General features: G+C 49.8%; 5 protein-coding genes and 1 non-coding gene across 6 annotated transcripts; 3 read left to right on the plus strand and 3 right to left on the minus strand.

The window, feature by feature from the left end:
* Positions 1-2,047: 2,047 nt before the first annotated feature.
* Positions 2,048-3,399, plus strand: BO94DRAFT_564534 (uncharacterized protein; the record flags this gene model as incomplete). Its single annotated transcript, XM_025614430.1, has 2 exons — positions 2,048-2,073; positions 2,603-3,399. 2 exons carry the CDS (start codon positions 2,048-2,050, stop codon positions 3,039-3,041), a joined length of 465 nt encoding a protein of 154 aa, XP_025469539.1. The 3' UTR covers positions 3,042-3,399.
* A 700-nt stretch (positions 3,400-4,099) lies between these two features.
* Positions 4,100-5,717, plus strand: BO94DRAFT_461834 (Metallo-dependent hydrolase; the record flags this gene model as incomplete). The annotated part of the gene is made up of 4 exons (XM_025607951.1): positions 4,100-4,367; positions 4,412-4,543; positions 4,590-4,892; positions 4,936-5,717. The coding sequence occupies 4 exons, from the start codon at positions 4,100-4,102 to the stop codon at positions 5,715-5,717; spliced, it is 1,485 nt and encodes a 494-aa protein (XP_025469540.1).
* Positions 5,718-6,102: 385 nt separating this feature from the next.
* On the plus strand, positions 6,103-6,183 carry BO94DRAFT_t115. Its single transcript has one exon. It is a non-coding gene; the product is annotated as a tRNA-Ser (tRNA).
* Positions 6,184-8,487: 2,304 nt separating this feature from the next.
* Positions 8,488-9,727, minus strand: BO94DRAFT_380387 (uncharacterized protein). The gene has a single exon (XM_025607259.1). The coding sequence runs from the start codon at positions 9,585-9,587 to the stop codon at positions 8,925-8,927; it is 663 nt and encodes a 220-aa protein (XP_025469541.1). The 5' UTR covers positions 9,588-9,727; the 3' UTR covers positions 8,488-8,924.
* A 2,492-nt stretch (positions 9,728-12,219) lies between these two features.
* Positions 12,220-14,755, minus strand: BO94DRAFT_380406 (putative sister chromatid separation protein (Src1)). The gene is made up of 2 exons (XM_025607260.1): positions 13,052-14,755; positions 12,220-12,922 (listed from the first exon to the last, which is right to left on the minus strand). The coding sequence occupies exons 1-2, from the start codon at positions 14,635-14,637 to the stop codon at positions 12,301-12,303; spliced, it is 2,208 nt and encodes a 735-aa protein (XP_025469542.1). The 5' UTR covers positions 14,638-14,755; the 3' UTR covers positions 12,220-12,300.
* Positions 14,756-15,472: 717 nt separating this feature from the next.
* On the minus strand, positions 15,473-21,503 carry acyA (adenylate cyclase acyA; the record flags this gene model as incomplete). Its single annotated transcript, XM_025615579.1, has 3 exons — positions 15,473-15,763; positions 15,824-21,082; positions 21,210-21,503. 3 exons carry the CDS (start codon positions 21,501-21,503, stop codon positions 15,473-15,475), a joined length of 5,844 nt encoding a protein of 1,947 aa, XP_025469543.1.
* Positions 21,504-22,971: the final 1,468 nt, after the last annotated feature.

The raw sequence follows: 22,971 nt of genomic DNA on the forward strand, positions 1-22,971 counted from the left end.
AGTGGTGTTACAGACCTCTACTAGCTAAATAAACTAATAAGACAGATATATCAGGCAGAAGGCCACGCCCAGGAAGAGCAAGGGCTCTTATTAAGTAAAGCCTTGATATAAGTAACTGATGAACGGGAGCAGTCACACAGCACGTGACCATGATAGAGATGTTACTGACATATTATAGAATGTCAGTACTACAGCAGGCATGTCACTGACACATTATAGGATGTCAGTGACATGATATAGCATGGCAGTACCATACTGAAGAATAGGATATAAAGACACTCTTTCATGTATTTAGCTAGTTTGGTTTTTTGTGCTTAATAACACTGTCTTTAAGTAACCATATATTTTAATAAAGCTTAATAATAATACTCATCCGCACTTACTTACGGATAGCTGCGCGGCACTATCTGGCCTTACTTCTCTTCTCTTGTTCAGATCAAGTCATCTTTAGATAGTCATTGACCTGACTACCTTGATTCAGTTCACAGGTACGTATTGGAACGGAAGCTAAGCTAACAGGAACAGGGAGAAGCGATCCTAGGGTTTGACATAACTAGTCTTGAACCAAGAAAGAGAAGTAAGGCTGAATAGTACTGTATAGCTATCTATAAGTAAGTATAGATAAGTATTATTACTAAGCTTCCAAATATATGGTTACTTAAAGATGATTATATTAAGTATAAAGAATAGAACTAGCTAAATACATGAAAAAGTATCCTTATATCTTATTCTCTGTATACCATATCATATACTATTCAGAATAAATCAAGGATTAATCTAATCATGTTTCTGGATTCCAGTATATCTTATATATACTCTTAATAATAGATCTAATAGTAGATAATTATGTAACATAATGCCGCTCCGGATGTTACTCAAACCGGGATTCTACTCGATAAGAGTTGCTGTTTGTCCGAGACCTGCCTTGTCGTCGCTTTTCTGCCTAACAAGTCCGCTCCGCTAGTAGCCTGGCTAGCAGGGGTCTGTAACAAATAAGTCTCATATATCCAACATATTCTTCTTCTATCTTTAAAAAGATTAAGATATTATCCAGATAAGCAATCACAAATCTGTTAAGATATTTTCTTAATATCTTGTTAATATATTACTAAAATAATGCAGGTGTGTTGGTAAGGCTAAATAGTATAATCAAGTATTTAAAGTATCTATACTTTATTCTGAACATGGTTTTCCATTCTTTATCTTCTGTAATGTATATACAATAATATATATTTATAATATTAAGCTTAATAAACTATTTTATTTCTTGTATCTTGTTCTGGATTTCCAAGATTAAGGATAAAGAGTGTTAATCCTTAATCATGATTATTGTTACGGACCCCTGCTAGTTAAAGCTACTAGTAAGGCGGACTCGTCAGGCAGAAGGCAACGTCCGGACAGACAGTAACTCTTATCAAGTAGAATCCTGATCTGAGTAACCAACACCCGGGACAGCTACGCATCACGTGACTACGGGTATATGGAATAGTATATGAACAGGTATATAGTATATAATATACAGTATATAGGAAGATATATGACTTAGTATATAAAGGACAGATATATAAGGACACTCTTTCATGTACTTAGTTAGTTCTGTTCTTCATGCTCAATCCAATCTTTAATACTGTCTTTAAGTAACCATATATTTAGAAAAGCTTAATAATAATACTTATCTATACTTACTTACCGATAGCTACATGGCACTATTCAGCCTTATTTTTCTTCTCTTGTTTAAGACTAGTCCTTCTTAGATAGATATTAGTCTGATATAATCTCGATTTAGTTTGAAGGTATATATACCAGTAAAGCTAAGCTAACAGGAACAGGGAAGCGATCCTAGGGTTTGACAAAAGAGTAATTAATATATAAAAAATACTTCTAGATTATTAAAAAAATGGTTTACGGAGCCTGGTTTAAACTATATATATTATTACTAATTTTATAATCTCCATAATGAAGATTTATAATATAAGCTCTATCATATAGCTTCAACTTCTGATTCCGCTTAACATTTGGGTTTAAAGATATCAGGGGCCTTTAAATCATGATTATGGTGATAGTTAAAGTTGGGTAATCATGTCCGTATGGGTGAAAAATGTGTTGTGCAAAGCCGCTACTAGCATGTTTTCCGCAGACTAACGCCGGGAACTGTATTTGGGAGGTTGTATGCAGGCGTCACTAGTCGTGAGGATCTAATGCAGCCTAATAGACCATTACGTGATGAACCTCGGCTGATCCACCAGATAACCATAAACAGCTGGATTGCCCCTCTGCCAATGATGACGCCTCGGGATCTGCTTGTTCCCTCGTCCCCTCGTCCGTAGACACCTCGGCCATGCAATGTGCCGTGGCATGGCAGCAGGTACGAGTATTTAAATAGACTATCAGACGTCCTGGTTTTCCTACAGTCACCCACCCCTCCACTGCCCCTCAGTCTTCCTTTACAACGCCACTAACTACTGCCACTACTACAATCTATCTACCACCATGTCCACCACAACCACCACCACCACCACAACAACAACAACAACCACCATCCCCCAAACCCCTCACCAACCCCCCCACCAACACACCCCAACCTAATCCGCATCCACCGCAGCCCCCTCCCCTTCGCCAGCGGCGCCTACAGCCTCGTCTCATTACCCGCCGGCTCCCTCCTCACAAAGATAACCACAGCCACACCGTCCAAGAAAGCCTACACGTCGGTCCAAACCGGCCGTGACACGCACATCGAACTCAACTCAGACCTAGTCTACTGCAACCATTCCTGCGATCCGACCATCAACTTCGACATGGAGAAGATGGAAATCCGAGTGGTGGATGACCGGGACTTGAAGGCCGGGGACCCGTTGACGTTTTTCTACCCCTCGACGGAGTGGGAGATGGATCAGCCGTTTGAGTGTACGTGTGGGAGTGGGGAGAAATGTAAAGGGTGGATTGATGGGGCGAAGAATTTGGGGAATGAGGTGTTGGGGGAGTATTGGTTGAATAGACATATTGGGGAGATGGTGGGGGAGAGGGATGGATGTGAGGTGTAGAGGGGTATAGCGGGGGTGATAGATTAGACTTTGGGTGGCTGGGGATTTGTTTTTAGGGTGGTTGGTGGGTTTGGTTTGGTTTAGAATAGATGGTTGGGTTGGGTTGGATTTGAGTGGTGGAATGGATGTACAGGCTCTATAGTAGAGAGTGTTATATGGCTGGGGTCTGGAATGTCTGAGGGTAGAATGGGGGAGGGAGAGGGGGTAGAACAAGGGTGTATAGAGGGGTTGTTTTGATAGATACTTGCCCTGTTGGATGCTGGAATGAAGATCAATGTTGATTTTCACATGCATCACTGAACAAATATTATAGATATCTGACGGGTTTGTTTACCCACATGCTATGGCATGACATGACAGTGTCAGGCGGGGGGCATCGGAACCCGTTCGTCCGGCCGGTCATGTGTTTGCATACATTCCTCACTTTGATTGAGTCCGTTGTAGTCGACAGAGAACCACTGGGAGGTGAGTTCCAGGTTCCAATGGGATTCTATTCTTCGTCTACTTCTCTCAACTCTGCAAATCATCTATGGGAGCAACTGGACCAGTTATTCCTTATTTGCTCCCCAACATGCCACACACTTTCAGACCATGCTGACCATGTTCAGATATTCTAAGCAGACTGAAAAACAATCTAACTAGGAACGTCGTGCCATCAAGAGAGGAATATACTCGACTTATACGTTTACGAGTCAGCACTTAATCATCTCCGAAGTACTATGGGCTCCCTGAAGCAGTGATACGATTCGCTCTTCCGTCTAGCCCGCACAGCTAGGAGTCAACTCTGTCCATAAATAGGTTGTCCATGGTCTTGCAACTGGTCCCTGGGTGGCACTACTTTTGCGTCGGATATATACTTTGGCGAGAGTGGGATCAGGTATGGATCTCTATTGGAGGAATCGCTTAGGCAAGCGGAAGGATTGCTGACAGAGCGCATCTTAGGACGAAGCTGTCAGAACTAAGTACATATAAATAGTGATAAGCGATAAGGAGCGGAGGTTTAAAGCCACCCCGTCATCCATTGGAAAGGTCAATCACCTCATCCATCATTATCCAAAATGTCTACAATCCTCCTTCGAAACGCGACCATTCTCGTCCCGTCCGGCGATGACGTTGTGCCGCTTCGCAAAAACTCTCTGTTGATTGAAGGGAACAAGATCGCCCAGATCGCGCCCCAGATTGCACCCCCGTCAGTGGAAACCCAGGTTATAGACTGCACGGGCAAGATTGTGTCGCCTGGATTTATCGATACGCATCATCACCTGTGGCAGACGCAGCTAAAGGGCCGCCATGCTAACCACACTTTGTTGGAGTATATGCCGACAGGTCGGTCTTCCTCTCATGTTAGCGCGACTTACTTACCTGCGTAGGCAATTTCCAACATGTCAATTACACCCCTGAGGATATCTTTTGGGGTGAGCTTGCAGGCTGTCTGGAGGCCTTGGATGCAGGGACCACGACAGTCGTGGATCATGCTCATATGAACGTGTCCGCCGCTCATTGTAAGTTGGTAGATCGGCATCATCCTATTATAGCTTACCAAGGTAGCATTCAATGGCATTGAGGCCACTGTCTCGTCAGGAATCAGATCCGTCTTCTGTTATACACCTACCCCGACGGTCAAGTCATGGAAGCCGGAAATCGAACGAGGCGGATATCTTCTTGACGACTGGGTATTAAACCAGCTGAGCGATCTAGCTACTGCCGCTCCGTTTGGCGACGGTAGAGTACAGATTGGACTGGCTTTTGACGGGCTCATGCTTCCCAAAGATACAATAGTATCATTGTACGACCGAGCCCGCAAAGCAGGAGTAAAGGTCATTACCACGCACTACGTTCGGGGCCACTTCAGTAGGTTATACTCACATAAGATGAACCGCACTAACAAGGACAGGCGATAACTCGCTCGTGGACCTCCTCGACAGCTATGGACTTCTTGGACCTGACATCCTTCTCTCCCACGCGACCCATCTCACCGCCACCGATGCCGAGAAGCTTTCCAAAGCAAAGTCCTGGATCTCCTCCACCCCGGGCACTGAACTACAAATGGGACATGGATTTCCAGTCTGCTTCCAGGAGGGATGTAGCGATATCAGCTCTCTCGGAATCGACTGCCATAGTAGCACCTCCAGCGACATGGCTACCCAGATGCGTCTTGCACTGCAGAGCGAACGGGCTCTCCGTAACGAGAAAGTACTCGATAGCGGCAAGTCTCCTCGTTCCTTGAGCCTTTCCGTACAGGATGTCTTCCGCCTCGGAACCATCCAGGGCGCTCGAGCCCTACGCATGGAAGACCAACTGGGTTCTATCGAGGTAGGCAAGCTTGCCGATCTCGTCATTTTCGAAGGAACAAGTCCGGGAATGATCTGCGCGAGCGAACAGGACCCAGTAGCAGCGATTGTTCTGCACTCGTCGATCCGTGATATTGACACCGTCATTGTCGATGGACGGGTATGCAAGAAAGATGGAAAGTTGGTTCCTGTGGAGATTAGCCCGTCTTTCTCGGAAGTCAACGTGCCCAAGCAAAAGGTGGACTGGAGTGGTGTTGCGCAGGAGTTGGTCGCGAGTCGGCAGAGAATCGAGGATGCTATGGAAAAGGCAGAGGCCAATGACTTTGAATATTTGGTTCCTGCAACGATGAGAATGATTCGCATTGACCCGGGTCGGTTTGTGTAGATGCGTGCTATACTCTTGTCATTAATTCAATTGATTTGGACCTCCAGTTACATGAGAGAAGGCACCATGACCATATCATACCGTACTACATAGCTTCTCTACTAATTCAGTCAAAGACACACTCCCAGAAGGGAGAAACTACAAACTCACACATGTAGGTTATATCTTGTATCTAATCTACGACAGAAACTTACAATACACCACAATATCCCATACCAAACCGCCCGTACCTAACCCACCCCTACGATACAAATCAACCAAATCCCCCAAACCCACGCATGATCTATTTAACCACACTACATTATTATCACCTATTTAGCTCTTCTACTACGTCTTTTCATTTTACCCACATATTTTATTAATTAGTCTAAAATCTTATCTAATAGTCAGTGTGGCCGAGTGGTTAAGGCGTCAGATTCGAAATCTGATACGTTCGCGTGCGCAGGTTCAAATCCTGCCGCTGACGAGATTCATTTCTTTTTTTTTGTCAACAATTCATTTTTCCTGGGGATTTCGTTCTCGGTTATTTACAATTTGTTTGTTTGTTGTGGCTTCGTGATATTTGGGGTTATTATTTGTGGGTTTAAAGGATGTATCTATCTATTTAGGGGGGTTGTCGTATGTAAAGAGAGGGGAAGAGAGGACCGGAACCAAAATACAAGTGTGTTTCGAATATAGTATACGACTATTAATGGATGATGAGTAAAATCATCTAGGATGAATGTGGGATTCACTGCGGTGGAAATGAAAGCGCCATGTGGTTTGAGAATTGCTCTGTATATCTATCTATATGACATGAAGGATGATTTTTATTATGAGTACGATTCTTATACTTCTTTAGTATCAATATTCTATCTATTCCTTGTATCAAAAAAAGCCAAGTGTATTGTTCCATTCAGTATGTTCTTTATTATGTGTAAATAGATAAATGAACAAGTAATGTCATGACTCGGATCGAATGTGGGAGGATACTTAGTAGTAGTAGTAATAATAGTAGTAGTAGTAATAATAGTAGTAGTAGTAGTAGTAGTAGCATACCAGCAAAGATAGAAATTGGCCTCTTATACAAAGATTCGAATGACTCTCGAACCCATCATCCTACATTTACAAGATCCAGCCCAATCCGATACATACAAAACTTATGGCGGAACCAAGGATACGAGCCCCCCGGATCCCTGGAATCATTCCGTTCTATCGATCTATAGTATCCATCTATAGCATAAACAAACCCCAAAGAAACAAGAATGGAGAATGCCCTATTATCAGACAATATACACCGAACGCTAATTCCTACACATCGTACAGAACAGCTCCTTATTTCTTTCTGATTAGATTAGACTACACTCATCGTTATGGAGTGGGTTGTATAGTAAGTATATGTCGGCATAAATACCATATGATATCACAAATTCTACCTACTATACATATCTCGAACTGGAGGGGTAGGGAATCAATGAGTGGTGATGACATCACCTCTAATCCTTGTCCTGTACATCAGTAATATGACCGAGGAATCCCAGTAGCGACATCTAACTCAGTCCTACATGCTGACTAGAGTTTTAGTTCTCAACAAGTAAGCGCTACCTTGCTTATTCTCTTGTCTTTTCTATAATGAATAAATCGATATACTTTAGTATCAAGAGTAGATACATCCTACATGAAACGGTAGCAAGCTAAGGTACCTCGGAATTCTATTCCGTAAGCAATAAGACATAAATTACTCCGTAATATCGTGGCTATTAAGTTTGCTTCCAAAAGTCCTATTCGATGTATCATTGGCTGTATGGGATTTGATTGGTTAGACCAAGGGCAGTGCAGAGAAATGTCACCTATCGACAATCTAACGGCTGGATAGGGTGAGATGATGGGGCCATTAGATACGAGGAAACCAAGACAGGACTTTTGGCAGGATTCCTCGGCTTCTTGCAGTGATGGGGCGAGGCAGTGCTGGATTAACCTCCTGTGGCTACAGCCCAACATCCCATGTTACACAATGACGAGTGTCCATTTTATTCAATGGAGGCTACAATCTGTGGATTAAAAGGTGTCCTGATGGGGGAATGCACCAGATAGAACGCATGAATAGCTGCAGAACTCCACCCAGCCAGTGCATAACGACTTATGCGGCCTCGTCGGAGCGATGCATAAGGCAACAGACTAGCTCGCTGTTGGCTCAACTATCCTCCCAATTCACCATCGTCATGACCCACTCTGCAAACCCAACCACGCCGAGCATTGACGGATCTCTCCAAGTGGACCCCAACGGCCCTAGCCACCTAGTCACCCAGTCACCAGTTGCACGCAAAGCCACCACCGTTTCTCGTACAATCTGACGTGGTCGGAGTCAACAAGATCGCGGCCCAATTTGCATGAACCATATATTGGATGGACCAAACAAGACAATGACGAGCGTGGCGGCGGGGATTGATAGGTCAAGTGGCCTGCAACTTGATGAAAGTGCCGGATTAGTGAGCATGATTGCCAGGCCCAATCAAGGGCGGATCTGCATATGCGAGATTTGCTGTCGGCGACCCAACCTGGCCCCTCCCCAAGCAGTCTTAACGTGCTATTCAGGCCCGTCGATCGATATATGACGGGCTGGTGAAGAATGGACGCCTGCAGTTGTGGCGCTTTGTTCCCATTTGACACCGGTACCAATAAGCTATCACGTTGGCACGATGGTCCCCACCTCCTTTCCCAGTGTAGTCCCCATCCACGGATACTTTATGGTTCGTAGAGTATATGCAATATGCATAGCTAGAGACCCTCGCCTCCAGCAGGCTAGTTAGACAGCACCTTAGTCACCCAGGGTTGATTGTCAGAGTCTCGAATTGCATAGGAGGGTATCGAAATGAGGGCGTAGAGAGCCACCCGGCACTTGCACCGCCATACCACGCCGAGGCCAACATAGAAGAAAGAAAGGGGGCGAAAGGATGCAGTAGATAAAAGATATCTGTGGTTGGTAGGCCTGGCAAATGAATGTTCTCACTTCATTTGTTTAACAGTGACTAAGGGACGCAAATCACCCTTCACATAACCCAGCCCCTTTTGTTCTTTCGTACTCTTCTCCGTCCCCGAGACACATGCGGTTGCCTCTTATTATCCAGTCGAAACATCGGGACTGTCGTTGCGTGCAGGGGTGGGAGTCGTAGTCGGGAAAGGTAACCGGGTCATCCAGCTGATATAAGGCAGTTTGTGCGGTTCTGATCATCGGGCCACGCCATCGGGCTTTGAGTTTGCTGACGGGCTGTTGTTATTGCTGTCAGTCACCCCAGAATCCACCCCATCCGGGATGCTCATCGCATCATTAGGCGCAGACTCGGCAATAAAAGCCTGGATTTCATCATAGCTCGCGCCCGTTCGGACGAAGTCGACAAATACATCGACGGAGGGACGATCAGCCAAGCGAATCGTCTCGAGAACGGCATCCAGAAGCCCACGGTAATATTTCAGCGCCTCTTCGGTCCGCTTGACGGAAACCTTGCGTCGCTTGTCGGCGAATTCATCGATCACGCAGTCCCGGCCATGAAGGTGGCATTCAGCACACGGAGTGCCGGTAGTATCGGCGCTACACTGTGATGCGGCCACCCAGGTTAGAACAGGAAGAGCAAGACAAGGGGACTCAATGTGAGCGACGGAGACATCAACGTGCATGAGAAGGGAAAGGCCATTCCCCCCGGGGGGGGAAGGCCACTGGAGAAGCCGAGCTGGGCCGGGATTTACCTTTGTTCGACGTCGTTTACATTCCCCGCAAGCCGTGGAGGCTCGCTTTATTTTGCCCTCCTCGGGCGCAGAGGCCGGGGCCGGGGGTTCTGGGACCCTCCGAGGAGCAATGGGACGGAAAGGTTTCGCAGACCCTTGTTGGGCCATGACTTTCAAGAGCAAGCTGGCTGTATATGGTGGAAGAAGGGGAGGAGAAGCAGCGATGGAAGGAAAGCAAGAGGCCCGTGGGAGGGGGCCAGCGAGGAGCCAGATAAGATCGCGGGTACGTAGAAAGTTCTAGGAGCACACAGCACACAGTCTCGCCAGCAGATGCATCTTAGAAACAGCCCCATCCATGTTGGAGGGAGCTAGCCCAAAGTCCTGCAGCGTCGTCGCACCAGCCGTACCGCGGGCGGTCGAACAACCAGCGAATTTGGGGGGCCCTCGAAATGCACGGTTTGACACAAGGAGTCAAAAAAATGAAAAATAATAAAAATCCCCAAAAACTCAAAAATTACGGCCCAATACAGGTAGGGAAAAATAGAATCGGAGAAGTTGTGACACATCGGGGCCTACGCAGGCCCACGGGCCGTCCCCAAAGGTGTGTGGCTCTCCTCCAGTCGTTCCAGGCACAGCAAATCGTTGGGCGTGTGGCAGGTTGAGGACCTTCCAATCTGAGAAAGTATCAGAGCAAAAAGCCTGGAGCCGAGAGAGGACCAACGCCTGGGTAGAATGGGGCGCATGGACACTTGCATTGACGAAGACACCAAGTCAGTCATCCACTGGGACGAGCAGGCTGCATGGCAATCCCAATCGCCCATCAGGGACGACCCAAGCCCAGTCTTCGTCTCGAGACAGGCGACTCAGCAGCGGTCAGCCAGGAGTGAGATTAGGCATTCTTCGTCAACCAAGACGGACGATGCGCAGCTAATGTCCCTAGGGGCCCCTCCGCCCATTCCCCGAATTATATGCTTTCCCACCGTCGCTGGATCCTTCGGTTTGATTCTTCCTTTTCCCCTTTGAGCGGATCTACCGGTTTTCTCCCTTCTTGGATCCCCGGTATTTGGATTTGGGTCATTGGCTGCTCTCCCCCTTCCTTGTTTCTGCCGCGGGCGGTTGTCTGGATGAGAGAGCTCGCTCGCAGTGACCTGTCAAGTTGGGCCCCTTCCTCGACGGTCGAACCATCCTTGGGGCAAAGGGGGGAGATTCATTGGGATAATTACTGGAATTGTGCGAGCATAACTTGGGCAAATTCTAACGTAGGACCAGTGGGTGACTAAAGTACCGGTGGATGCTCTGCACGAATTCGATGGCCGTCTCAGGCCGGATATCTTATCCGCTGGATTTGATAGGCTCTCAAGAGAAAATTCGACGGAACAAACAGAGGGTCCAGGATGTTAGTCCACTGGGTCGAAGAAGGTCTTGGTCGACAATCCTGCCCTGCTACCAGAGGTTCTTAGCACAGCGTGACCACTCACGCATGCGAAGAGGAAGAGAGATTGAGTGGCACAGACCAAGAGCGGGGGATGGCCCAATGACTGGTTCTGCGAAGCTTAGGATGGGTGCGTAGTCCAGCCGGCAACCACCTTGTTGATGGCCGAGTGCCTGGTTTCCCCCCAACTCAGTTCATTTCATACGGTGGTGGAGGTCGGAGTCCGCGAGCTTGGGACCCAAAATCACAGAAACTCCATAGGAAATCATGGCGACGATCCTAATGCCTCTGGGCCGACCGCAGCAGGGGATAGACTCACTCCGATGCAGGCTGAGAGGATGGCTAGCTGAGGAAAATGGGATCTAGTTGAGCCAGTCGAGGAGGTTTCGGCTGTCATCGCAAGGCGATGCTCCAACTCACGTGCCGGCGGCCCACCACCACTAGTCCCGGTCGGACTTGGCCTAGATTCCGCCTTCTCTTCATTCTTCCTATGGAAATTCTTATGGTCTTGAGTCTTCAGTCTCTTCAGTCTTCAGTCTTCGGTCTTCGGTCTTCGGTCTTCAGGCTCCCTCCTCCCGTTTGCGTGATTGGTTCCGGTTGACTACGTGCTACGGATGGTGCTCACTCAAGCTCGGTAGCATAATGAGAAACATATACTATCTATCTATCTTGAACCATGTCCCCGATACTCCGTACTTGGTTCGCATATGCATTTCGTGGTGGAGATCAGCGATCGGCTACAAAGAAGATTCCCAAATTCTTCGCCCTTTACGGCCGAAAGTCGGATGCGACAGAGGTCCTGGCATTGGAGCCATCCCTACCGTTGATCTCAACATATCTAGTAGATAGAAGGTAGCATTTGGATGCTCTCCTGGCCTCATCCATGGATACCACACTCTAAGCGCCCGAGCTAAAAAGAAATAGCCGCCTCATAGGCTGGCATCTCTGCCGAAGCCGTGGGGTCTTGTGATCCGACATACTATGGTACGTACCATCGGGTCTTTGCGCCACCCTGATGTCACAACCCAGAGTTTTCCGATGATAACCCGTCGCAGCTACACAGTACTACATGCACGGGTTTCCTCGCGATAATCACATCTTCGGCGGATCACCGGGGATGAGGTGCATATCTCGCCCGGAAGAAGGGCGCCACCAATTTTGGAGATATATTCCAGGAGGTACCGACCGACCCCACTCATCAAACAACCCAAAAACTCGTCGAGTTGGCAGGCCACACCAGCGATTACTGTACGAAAAGGCTGCAGCTGAAACACAGCGCGCGGAATGATGATATTCCTATATCAAAACCCTGAAACCGAACTGCATGGGATTCCTGGAAGGGAAAAAGTGTACACTCGAGGTGGTAGAATAATGTAGAGGGCAAAAATATTACTCCAAGAAAGGGGTTAACACATGAAGCGAACAGGGTCCCGGCGGCTAGCGAGGGCCTCAATAGATGGGCCTGCCCTCGTCCCACTTGCGCGATTCTGCCGGGCTCCGGGCCAGCGCACTGTCTCCAATAGATGGGTCACGGCTTTGCTCGACGGGCAGAGGCGAGAAATGCACCTTGCTGCCTTCACGGCCGGCCGTGGCGCCGCTCTCAACCTCGCCTCGGACACTGCCTATCCCTCCAATCCACTCCCAAACACGGGCAACGTCCCCACCCCGGCCCTCGCGAACTGAGGCCCGGACATTGGCATTGCCTTCCACCACGCTGCGGACGCGCTTCCACAGTTCCTCCCGCCGACTGCCGCGCAGCTCGGAACGGAGGACGTCATCGCGCAATTGACCAATGGGAATGTAGGGCTCGCGAGCAGCACCACGGGCGTGAAGGGCAGCCTGCGTGGCTAGGCGATCGAGCGTTGTAGCAACTAGTTCGGGGACTCGGGCCCTGTCAGAACGACGAGCCCGAACCCTTGAGCGTGCGTAAAGCAAGGCGGATGCGCAGGCGACTAGAACTGAAAGAGGGAGTCGATACGCGACGAGAGAGAGTCGGATGTTGCGGCGGAAGGCGCATGTGAGGGGGAGTCGGCTGACAGAGGTCGAGGTGAGGGTGAGGACAGAAGATGGTCTGTAATCATGTGGTCGCCGCTGTTAGTTCCGTGAATACACGTCAGAATTTGATCCCGTCGGTGCGCTGCCATAAGGTCCAGGCTGTTGCCGTAGATGTGCCTCCAGAGAAGGAAAGAACAAGACTTACTGCTTCACTTTGGTCACAACCTCCTCCCTTCCAACCACTTCGCCCAGTGCTCCTTTCCAAAGGTCGTCGAACTCGGTGTCACTCATACCTTTCCGACGTTGTCTCCCGACTTCTTGCTTCAAGTCAAACTCGCTGATTTCCGCACCGGCCGCCTCTTGACCATCTCGTGCGAGCTCTCCACACTCCCACTTGGCCCTTCGATCCCGCAGCGCCTCCAGGGCCTTGTCAGCGACAGCCTTCACCCGACGCGCTTTCTCGCTGTCTGGCTCACATGTCGGCGGGAGCGGAACCAAGCCTCCAAGGGATAGCGGATGAGCCTTGAGTAAAAAGTCGTGCTCACAGCGAGCCTCAAAGTTGGGGTAGCAGAATGCATGCGGAGGGCATGGCTCGCATTGGGGTTCGATGACGTTGGCCCACTCGGGGACTCGGGTTTCTGCTAAGGACCAAGTAGGTTTACCAATTCCGCAAAACCCGATCTCAATCTTTTCTTTGCGCCACCAGGCACCGAAGCTAGCAAAGAGGATAATCAGGATAACCCAGGGAGCAGCTCTACTTGCAGTACCCTGTTTCTGTGGCCGCCGACTTGGGGCACTGTACATCAAGTCCGCATGCTCCCTCTCAAGCGCCAATTGCTCGTCTGGTGTGAATTCTTCGCCTCCACTGAATTCACTCTCTTCATCCTCGTATTTGATAGGCACAAAGTCCTTCTGTGGGGTCCCAAAGTTCGAGGATGGGAATTCAAGCGACGACCGCTTCGATGGAGTGGCACCATATTGATCATGCATATCCATCGGCGTCGCGGATTTCCTTGACCGCAGGCTGTTGCTGAAGGCGGGAGAGTCGAGGGAAAACCGCGAACTACTTTTCCTCTCCGATCTATGACTAGAGGGCCTGGGGCTCTTGTGATCCCAACGGGCTGGCGAGCCACTTTGGAATGGGTTGTCGTCTGTGAAAACACTCTCCTCCTTGGGCTCCAATTTGATGGCAGAAAAGGGAGGCTCCGGGTTCACCGATGGGGTCATTTCGCTTCGTCGAACCTTTCTAGTCGTAGACTTCCGGGGGGTAGTGGTGTCTGTCGCTACAGGTGTAGCCAACAGGTTTTCGTGCGATTCGGGGTCCGATGCGCGGTAGCGTCTCGACTGCGACCTGGGGACTGACTTCCTAGAGTTCACGGATGGCGTAGCCGTAGCATTTCTTTCCTCAGTGTCAGCTGTTGATGCTCTAACACTTGCCCTAGAGCGTCCTCTTCTTCCTCCAGTGGCCGTCGACACCGAAGATGGTGTTGGTGGGGGTGGCATCGAATCCCTTGTTGGGACGTCGCGTTGTTCATCATAGTCGCTAACCACTGACGTCGCGCGACTTCCCATATCAGTGATGCCTTCGCTAGTTCTTCTAACCCTTTCGCGCTCCCTCAGCAGCTTTCTTGCCTGCGGTAGAACTTCCGCCTCCAGGATACCGATAAGCTGTGCCTTTTTGGCCGAAGCTGGGTAAGGAACATCGTGGCTGACCAGGATGGATCGCAGACGCGGTACGGTGAGGGTATTAAGGTCAAAATCAGGAGCGAGATACTCCATACCGTCCGCCATGGTGTAAGCAATGATTGTACTTATCAGCACCACGGGGATTCGATAAGGGAACAGGGGGAGGTGGATGGGGGTCAAAATTCGGTAAAGTTGAGAAGGAAAGATCTTCTCCGTCTCCGCTCTGGTGGTGAGAACCTTGATTGTGCAGCCCCCAGCTCGTCAATGACGGAAGCAGCCGTTAATCGTTGGTCTCCAGGGCAACCAAGCGGCGCCGTGGCAAGAAAAGACAACTGGCCAGATCACTGAAGGCCTTGGGCAGCTAAATTGATCTCAAAGACCAAATTGGCGCGTAGACTCGATAAAACCAGAGCACGGGTTCGATGGGAAGTGATAGAAGGAAGGGAAAGGGAGGAGGGGGACGAGCTGGGGGAAGATGGCCGAACTGGCACCCCGGCCCAATCATGGAAACCATAACAAACGGCGAGTGTCACGTGGGCGGGAGCCGACGCGCCTGAGGTCTCCACCGGGGGACGCCGGTGCATAGTGGCTTAAAGCAGCCTCAAGTGCTACAAATACGCCCCGCTACAAGCCTAACCCTCTACATTCATCACAAAATCCAGAGACAATCATAAGTCGCTTTTAAATTTTCATTAGATGCACAGTAACCAAGAAGTTGGGGAAGAAAGGTGCCACCACAACGGAGAGAAAAGGGCAAGAAAGACGGACCCCACCCTTCCATGGCTCCAACCTATGCTGCGAATTGAACACTTCCCACCAACCCAAGAGACGCCGCTCTGAAGTGAAAATAAAGATGCAAAACGATAAGAGGGGTAAATAGCAATAAGTACAAGGCGGGTTGGCAAATAGCCTCCGTCAGAGATATATCCAAGGGTGGAGGTCAGCGACGAGGTCCACCAGGGTTAAACTCGTCAGACGGCGGTCCCATCTGTAGATAGGACGACGATGCAGAGTCGGAGTTGCTCTCACCGTTGCTATACTGTGGATCGTGTGTATAGCTAGTGGCAGTGCCAGCACTGGCGTCAATTTGCTCCTTCAGAGCTCGGTATTCTGTGAGCTGGGATTGCAGTTGCTGCATCACGTCTGCAATTGGCATGGCGTGGTCATTGAGTCGATCGCCTGGCCGGAAGGGCCGAATCATGTTGCGAACGGAAAGAGTAGTAATGCAGACCTGCAAGTTGTTAGGGTAACTGAACATAGCATATCAGGGACACGGATAATGGTTACTCACCTCGATGCGAGTCACCTGCTGTTCGACTAGGCTGATCACAGTCGAGTCGGCAAGCTCACCGCCATGATTCTTGACCACATTGAAAAGAGCCACATTTGGTTCTTTGAGTAGAGCTTCGCCCGGGTACTCTAATGCGGCACAGAGTCTCTCCAGCCGGAGAGTAATCTCCCATAAGCGCCAAATTAGATCTGTTTGGATCTCCAGTTGAGAATGTTTGCTGATGGTGGTCGGGGCAAGCTCGTTGCTCGTATCTTTATCCACGGTTGTCAAACGTCCCGACAGGGCATGCGGGTAGATGAGGTACAGCGGCTCCGGGTTTTCAAGCCCCTTTAACTTGCGCTCGCCTTGGTCCTTGATCACAAATCCCTGGCTGTTGAGTTGCTGCAGCTCACGGCGAATGTTGTTCCCAAGAGTATCAAACGCATAGCTTTCTTCCGAACCGGTAGACGCAGCCCGTTCACTGTCCGCAAAGATCTCCAAGTTGCGTTGAATATCACTCATGAAATCCGACGAAACGAAAATTTGACCACCATCAGCAACTGCAGAGACTCGCGACGCTCGGTTCACCATCGGCCCAAAATAGTCCATGCGGTTGGTGACCGGATCCTTCTCACAGACAGGCTCTCCCCAGTGCGAACCCATTCGAACGGATAGACCCCTGAAGATGACGTTATTCTCACTATCACACACAACCTGGCACTGTGGCTGCTCGAGGATCTCCGTCGGCCATTCGGCCTCGAGAAGTTGTGTCTGACAGTTGAAGCACCACAGCAAAGCAGCGGTCGTTGTGGAAAATGCGACCATGAAAGCGTCACCTTCGGTCTTGACCTCATAGCCACCAATGATACCCAGCTGTCGACGGAGGATGTCATTGTGGATCTGGATGGCCGAGCGCATTGCATCCGGGCATGTCTCCCAAAGACTTGTCGATTTCTTGATATCGGTGAAAATAATGGCAAGTTCACCAACAGGAGCATCCACGTAATCGAATCGAGCGAGCCTGGAGTCGCCAGGCGCGTCACGCGGCTTCTTTGTACGCTTAACGCTGGGAATGATCTGTTCCTCGGGAGGGCCGACCATAGAAAGACTTGGCCGCGTCCTGATCTTCTCCCGCCTCTTCAAATCGCCCACACCAAGGATCATCACCATCAGTTTGTTGGTTGCACCAAAAGATAAAGCCAGATCTCTAATCTTCTGGGCTGCAATCATGAGGTCTCTTCGTTCGGCCCTGGTCACATCGACAACCAGATCCGGCGTCACGTAGTCCCACAACTCTCTAGAGGCTAGGATGACCATCTCATCCTGCTCCGTAAGATTGACATGCATGGTGTGAGGGGCCGCAATAATTGCTGGCATCATGTGGAAATACCCAAAAGATCTTGACACGGTGAGGACGTCGTTCAATTTACCCGTGCGAGAGACAAATCCTCCGGCAGCGCGGATTCTTTCTCGTTCATGTGCCTCGGCAGGATCATGATTTTGAGTGAGGTGCCTCATGGAACCATCGGATTTGACGAGGATCGCTTGGGCATCGCCGACGTTTGCAACATAAAGGTCCATGTTATTGATGTACATGACGGTAGCGACACCGCCCTGATTAATGTCATCCTTATTCAACCGGACTCTTCTCTGGTCAGTGGAATCTTCCTGATATTGCCGGACATCCTGATCCAGAGACTTGTAACATGCAAAAGCCATGTTCTTGTTTAGAGTCAAGAACGCCCGCCGCAGCGCATCCAGTGCGGTCTCATGTTGCTCGGAACGGATTCGCTTCAGTTCAGAATTAAACGTGTGTACGAAATTCTCGTGCAGGAATTTGGCAATCCGTGAACCTCCACCAGTTTGGGATTGTCCATCAAACATCCCTACGACTGTTTCCACCTTGTCCGGCTTTAAACGAGGCACAATCATGTCGAAGATAGAAAGATGGTCGCTTTTACCGAGGAAGTCGGCCATGCCATATGCGAGTGCACCAGCCAGTGAAGCAGACGTCCTGACGCGGCGATCTTCGTTTTCTTCAGGGATTGTCGTGATCGTGAGGGTGACATCCATCAATCCCAAAACTCGCAAGTGGGTGAGAGAAGTAAAATCTGTCAGATATGGTGGCTGTTGCTTAGACGACTGAGGATGATTCGATAGGGATGAGCCAGGAGGCTTGATTTCAAGTCGTTTGTTGCCCGAGAAGTTGAGATACCGAAGATTTCTGTTCCAATTCCAGTTCCAATCATAGGGCCAGTTAGAGACATTATATTTGAGCGAATTGCTCCCGGCATCCAAGTATGCGAGTTTCGCAACTTTACAGAGCTCTGCAGGGAGTACTTGGAAGCGATTGGCGTTGATATGGAGGACTTTGAGGTTGCTACCTTCTTCGAGATCATCGGAAGGAAGAGAGATCAGCTCGTTGCCAGAGATGTATAATTCGGTCAGCAGAGGCCAGCGCCTGAGAAGTCCCTGGGGAAGCTCGGTCAACTCGTTGTACGAGAGATTCACGATGCGCAGCTCTGGGATCAGTGACAACTCCCGAAATATGTCGTCTTCCAAGCGATTGTCAGCCAGATAGAGGTTCCTGAGCGAACCGGCAAATGTCGTCGCCACATGCTGCGAGAAGTTCGAATCTTTACGAGATGACGGACTTCCATCCGTAAGTGACCGAGATGCTGCGGACACCTTCCTACCTTGACCTAGAGAAGATGCAACGGAAGGCTTTCGATATGTGCCACCGTTTGGGGAGTTCCCGGTGCTGAGGGCTCCGCCCGAGGCTTGGCTTGGACGGCGTGCCTCTTGTTCTTCGAGAGCACCGAGCTCTTCGTAGCTCGGTGTCGTTGATATGCCAGGTGTTGCGGCAGGAGTACCAGCCACTTCGCTGGGAGGCTGGGGTTGCGGGCATCCATGCTTCGGAAAAACATCGAGAACATTCGACGAAACATTCAGTGTCTCCAGCCTCAGGCAATGCCAAAGCTCTGGTGGTAGCTTTCTCAGGTTGCATTCCCTTAAGTTGAGATACTTGAGCTCTGTTAAGCAGCCAATTGTCGCAGGAAGAGCTGCAAGAGGATTCTTGATCATGCTAAAGTGCTCGAGCTTGCGGAGTTTACCAATGTGAGGTGACATTGACACAAAGTGGTTCTTGTCGAGAATGAGCCTTTGCAGGTTTGGCAAGTTATCGAACAAGCTGTCGCGAAATTGAACCAGCTTTGCAGAGGCGATATTCAGAGATCTCAGCGTGGGCACAGGTGCGTCAATATCGAACTGGGTCATAGGACAATGGTCAAGGCCTAGAGCTCTAAGCTTTGGGAATGAACCCTTGAACTTCGAAATTGAATTGTGCCCGACATCTACCAGCTCCAGGCGGGGGAGGAAACACAGAATGTCTATGTTGGTGACTTCGTTGAACCTGGCATCAATCTCCTTCAGGTTGACCAGATCCCTGAATGTGTCATCTAGCGCACCCCTGACGATATTGTTCGTCATCCAGAGCCGCTCGAGGGTTGTCAGCTTTCCAATGTGTAGAAGCCCGGAGATATTGTTGAAACTGATGTCTAGGTCGACTAAGTTCTTCAAGCGGCATAAGAGTTCAGGAAATACATGGAAGCTGTTCGACGATATGTTCAGGCTTCTCAGATATTGGAAGTTACCAAAGTAGCTAGGCAGGTTTGTGAGCTTATTGTTGGCCAACTTGATACTTACAAGGCCGTGCAATCTATCAAGGTTGGCATGTGTCAGGTCTTCCAGGCAGTTGTTCGACACGTCCAAGTAGGTCAATCGGCTCGCAAGTCCGAAGCTCGCAGGCAACCGGAGAGCCTCATTACCCATGAACTTGATTTCTCGCAGGTTGATGCACCCCTGAATGAAATCCTTTGGCACGTCCAATGCAAGGTTCTTAGACAGATTCAGTGAGATGATCTCGGCAGCTTTCTTGTAGAGACCGATTGGAATCGTAAGAAGGTTTCGGTTCGTCAGGTCCACATGGCTAAATTTCTGTTGAGTTTTGCCGAGCGGGGGATCATGGCCTTCAATGACAGAGCCACTGATCCTAATAGGTAGGTACGTGTAGCGCAAGATATAGCTGTGATCTTCCCTGCCGACTTCTTCGATACGGTCTTTTTCAGTATAGCCCACTTGTTCGAGAATTCGTTTTTGCATGAGAATGGGCATCTCTGTTTGATCGACCTGCCTTGAAAGACCGTTCTTTTGCATGATCAGTTCGTAATTAGCCGTAGGATCCGAAAAAAAGGACTTTCGACTGAGCAACTGAACCAGCTCGGAAACTGTAGAGTATAGCCCACCCGACAGTGTGGCGAATGTCGCATCTTGACGAAATACCCGTATGTACCAATTCGAGCCGCCCGGCTCAGAAATGGTTGGACCAGGTTCCGAGGTGTCTTGGGGAAGTAGATTGGAAGGCTCATTCTTCTTTACATGCCAGCTCTCCGGGGCGTCCCAATTGCCTGCGGGCATAGTATCAGGCCGTCGTGTTTCCTCAGACCGTATCGAAGCCCCATCGAACATCTTGCTTTGTGCACCTGGCGATGGTGGATTCACTATGCCTTCCATATGAGTGAGGTCGGTATCAAGCGCCCACATATTTGGTACGCCCGGCTTTCGGAGCTCCACGGCAGAAGGGAACTCGTTGCCATGACCTCGACGACCCCTCAACTTCGTAGAGCTAATGGCTAGGCCTTTACTGTCCTTTCTCCGCTCACTGTCCCCGGTCTCAGTCAGTCGAGAGGATGTTCCGCTTTCAATGCTTCCCTGTCGTCCCCGTCTGGCTGGCGAGGCTTCACGCCGAGAGAGTTTCGAACTGGCAGCTTTGGTTGTGTCCTGCACTGTTTTTGACCCTGTGATGTTTTTCAAATGGCCGTGCTTCGGACGGCGTATCTTGTCGAGAAAGGAACGTTTACTCGTCTGCGTCCCGGGTGAATTTTGGCCCTGTTCCCTAGAGTAGGCGCTTTGAACGCTAGGGGTTGGGCTTGTGGAGCGGCCAACGAGGGTTGTGGACGAAGTCATCGGCGTCACATGGTTCAAGCTGCCTTCTCTAGATGGGCGGAGTTCGAGGGAAAGGTCGTCACGTCCCGTCGCTGGACGACTAGAATAACCTGCTAGATCACCAGCAGCTGTCGGCTTCTCTTCTTTGCTTCGCGAATGCCGGTGGCCGCTGAAATGCCGTCGGGATTGGTCCTTTTGAGATATTGACCCACGTTGACTATCAGTCGCTGCTGTGGGTGCTTCGCGGACAGGAGCTTCACCATACTGGGGTATATCCTAGAACAGAATGAAGATTAGTCTCCAGCTTGCCAAATGATACAAATGTGAATACGGATATGTGACATCGGACAAGCCAAGACTGGCTTGCTGCCACCGGGGACCGAGAAAAGCATCTGCAACTTACGTGATAGCTCTGGTACAGCCACGGGGTGATGTCGCTAGAAGGAAGAGGGGTTTGGGATCTTGCCTGGTTTTGAGCCTGTGAAGCTCCTGAGTTCCGTGAGCCATCGGAGTTGGCTCTTTCGCGCGCCCGGAAGTGGTCGAGAGACGAAGGTTTCGTGGCCGAGCTTTGGGTGAAGTTGTCCGAGTCGTGCCTTGATTCTCCATTCCCAACATATTCATCGCCAAAAAACCCCTGCAGTTTCTTTCGGAAAAGCGCACCAGCACTAGACTTGGACCCTTGACTACTAACAGTCATTGCGCTGGCTACCGAAGGCCTCCGATGATCACCATTATATTCTAGCTCTAATGGCTCACTTGCATATGTTTGGGCGGTTCCTGGTCGAAATATGTTGTGCGCAGGTGATGGCTCCTGCTCGGAATAATCGTGAAAGAAAGTAGAGGGGGCATCGGTAGGTGGTATCATAGGGGAAGAGGACAGTGAGGGCTCTGGGTCTGGCTGGTGATTATCGGAGTGATTGAGATTCAATGCTGACGGTCGGGCGCTAGAGTTGGTTGTCGGTGGAGGGCCAGGTTCGTCAGTTCCCAACACAGCCAACGCCTTTCTGTGACTGCCAAATTGAGGGGGTTTGCGTGGATCTTTCGGGGCGAAGTCTGTTGAACCCCAAGAAAAAAGTGAAGAATATAGATCGTTCGGATCTCTGAAGGTCGGTGATGTGCAGTTCTGTGGATCTGGTCTGAAAGCAAGTTAGTAAAGGCAGAAAAGTACCGAAGTGACTATGAGTCTATTTTGTTCTGCCAATTTTAAAAGACCCTCAGATGGTACGTGCCTGCAGTCGCGGAACAGCAGCAAGACCAGGAATATAAATTTGACATTCACCAGGGGCAGTGAAGACAGGAGTCTGGAAGTATATCGAAGAGCACAACAGGGCAGATCTGAGAGAGCTTCCAGATGGCATCTGTTGCCCGTAGCAAGGGTAGACTTCATTCACTTGGTTTCGCCTGCCACAATAGGCCATCCGGAACCTCCAGCCAAGAGGGGTGAGGAAAGGAAGAGCGGGCGGGGAGGTCAATCCTACCTGTCTGTATCCCTAGAACCTGATAACGGAGAAACACTGCGTCCGTTCGAAGGTTCATGACTGTGCTGCTGGTGATGGCTTCGACCTTCTCTGACAGTCTCCTGCGACAACCAGCTATGCGCCCCCGAGCTTTCCGAGCTGCGTCGACCCCCAGATTGATCACTGTTTCGATAAGACATGCTTCCAACTTGTATCCGGTGGGGGTTGGGGTTATGGCTGTGGTTGTGGATGTGGTTGTGGCGAGAAGACCGGTTGTCACCAAAAGCGGTTACCGAAGAGCGAAATAGGGGGAGGAAAGGGAAGCATTAATGAAGTTGGCTCCGGATGCTGAGGCGGCAGAAGAAAAAGGATTATAAGCTTGTAAAAATGGTGTGCGATAAACGTTTGATGGATCCGACCGGCAGTCAAATAGCGTGGGGATATAGATACTGCGATGTCGGTATAGAGAAAGATTATATGAACTCTAAAAGGAACCAGAACGCCTCAGCGAAGATGCACCACGGGAAGGGAACGCTTGTCGAGGGTAGTAGTGATCACAGTACGAGCAAGATAGGGTCGTGGCACGGAGTTTAGCGTCGGGCGCGACGGGTTCAAGGCGTGCTTCATGTTCTGGAGGGTGAGCGGCAGCGGTCAGGAAACGCCATCGCACATTTCTGGGACGAAGACACTCAGGCCTGCGACGGGCTC

Source organism: Aspergillus sclerotioniger (assembly GCF_003184525.1).
Source record: "Aspergillus sclerotioniger CBS 115572 chromosome Unknown BO94scaffold_8, whole genome shotgun sequence".
NCBI lineage: Eukaryota > Fungi > Ascomycota > Eurotiomycetes > Eurotiales > Aspergillaceae > Aspergillus > Aspergillus sclerotioniger.

Excerpts from the sequence above, each read along its gene's own strand:
- BO94DRAFT_380387 (XM_025607259.1), bottom strand. The coding sequence starts at position 9,587 with ATGGCCCAACAAGGGTCTGCGAAACCTTTCCGTCCCATTGCTCCTCGG.
- BO94DRAFT_380406 (XM_025607260.1), bottom strand. The coding sequence starts at position 14,637 with ATGGCGGACGGTATGGAGTATCTCGCTCCTGATTTTGACCTTAATACC. Across the intron at positions 12,923-13,051 it reads GTTGTGACCAAAGTGAAGCA|ACCATCTTCTGTCCTCACCC; the intron begins GTAAGTCTTGTT and ends ACATGATTACAG.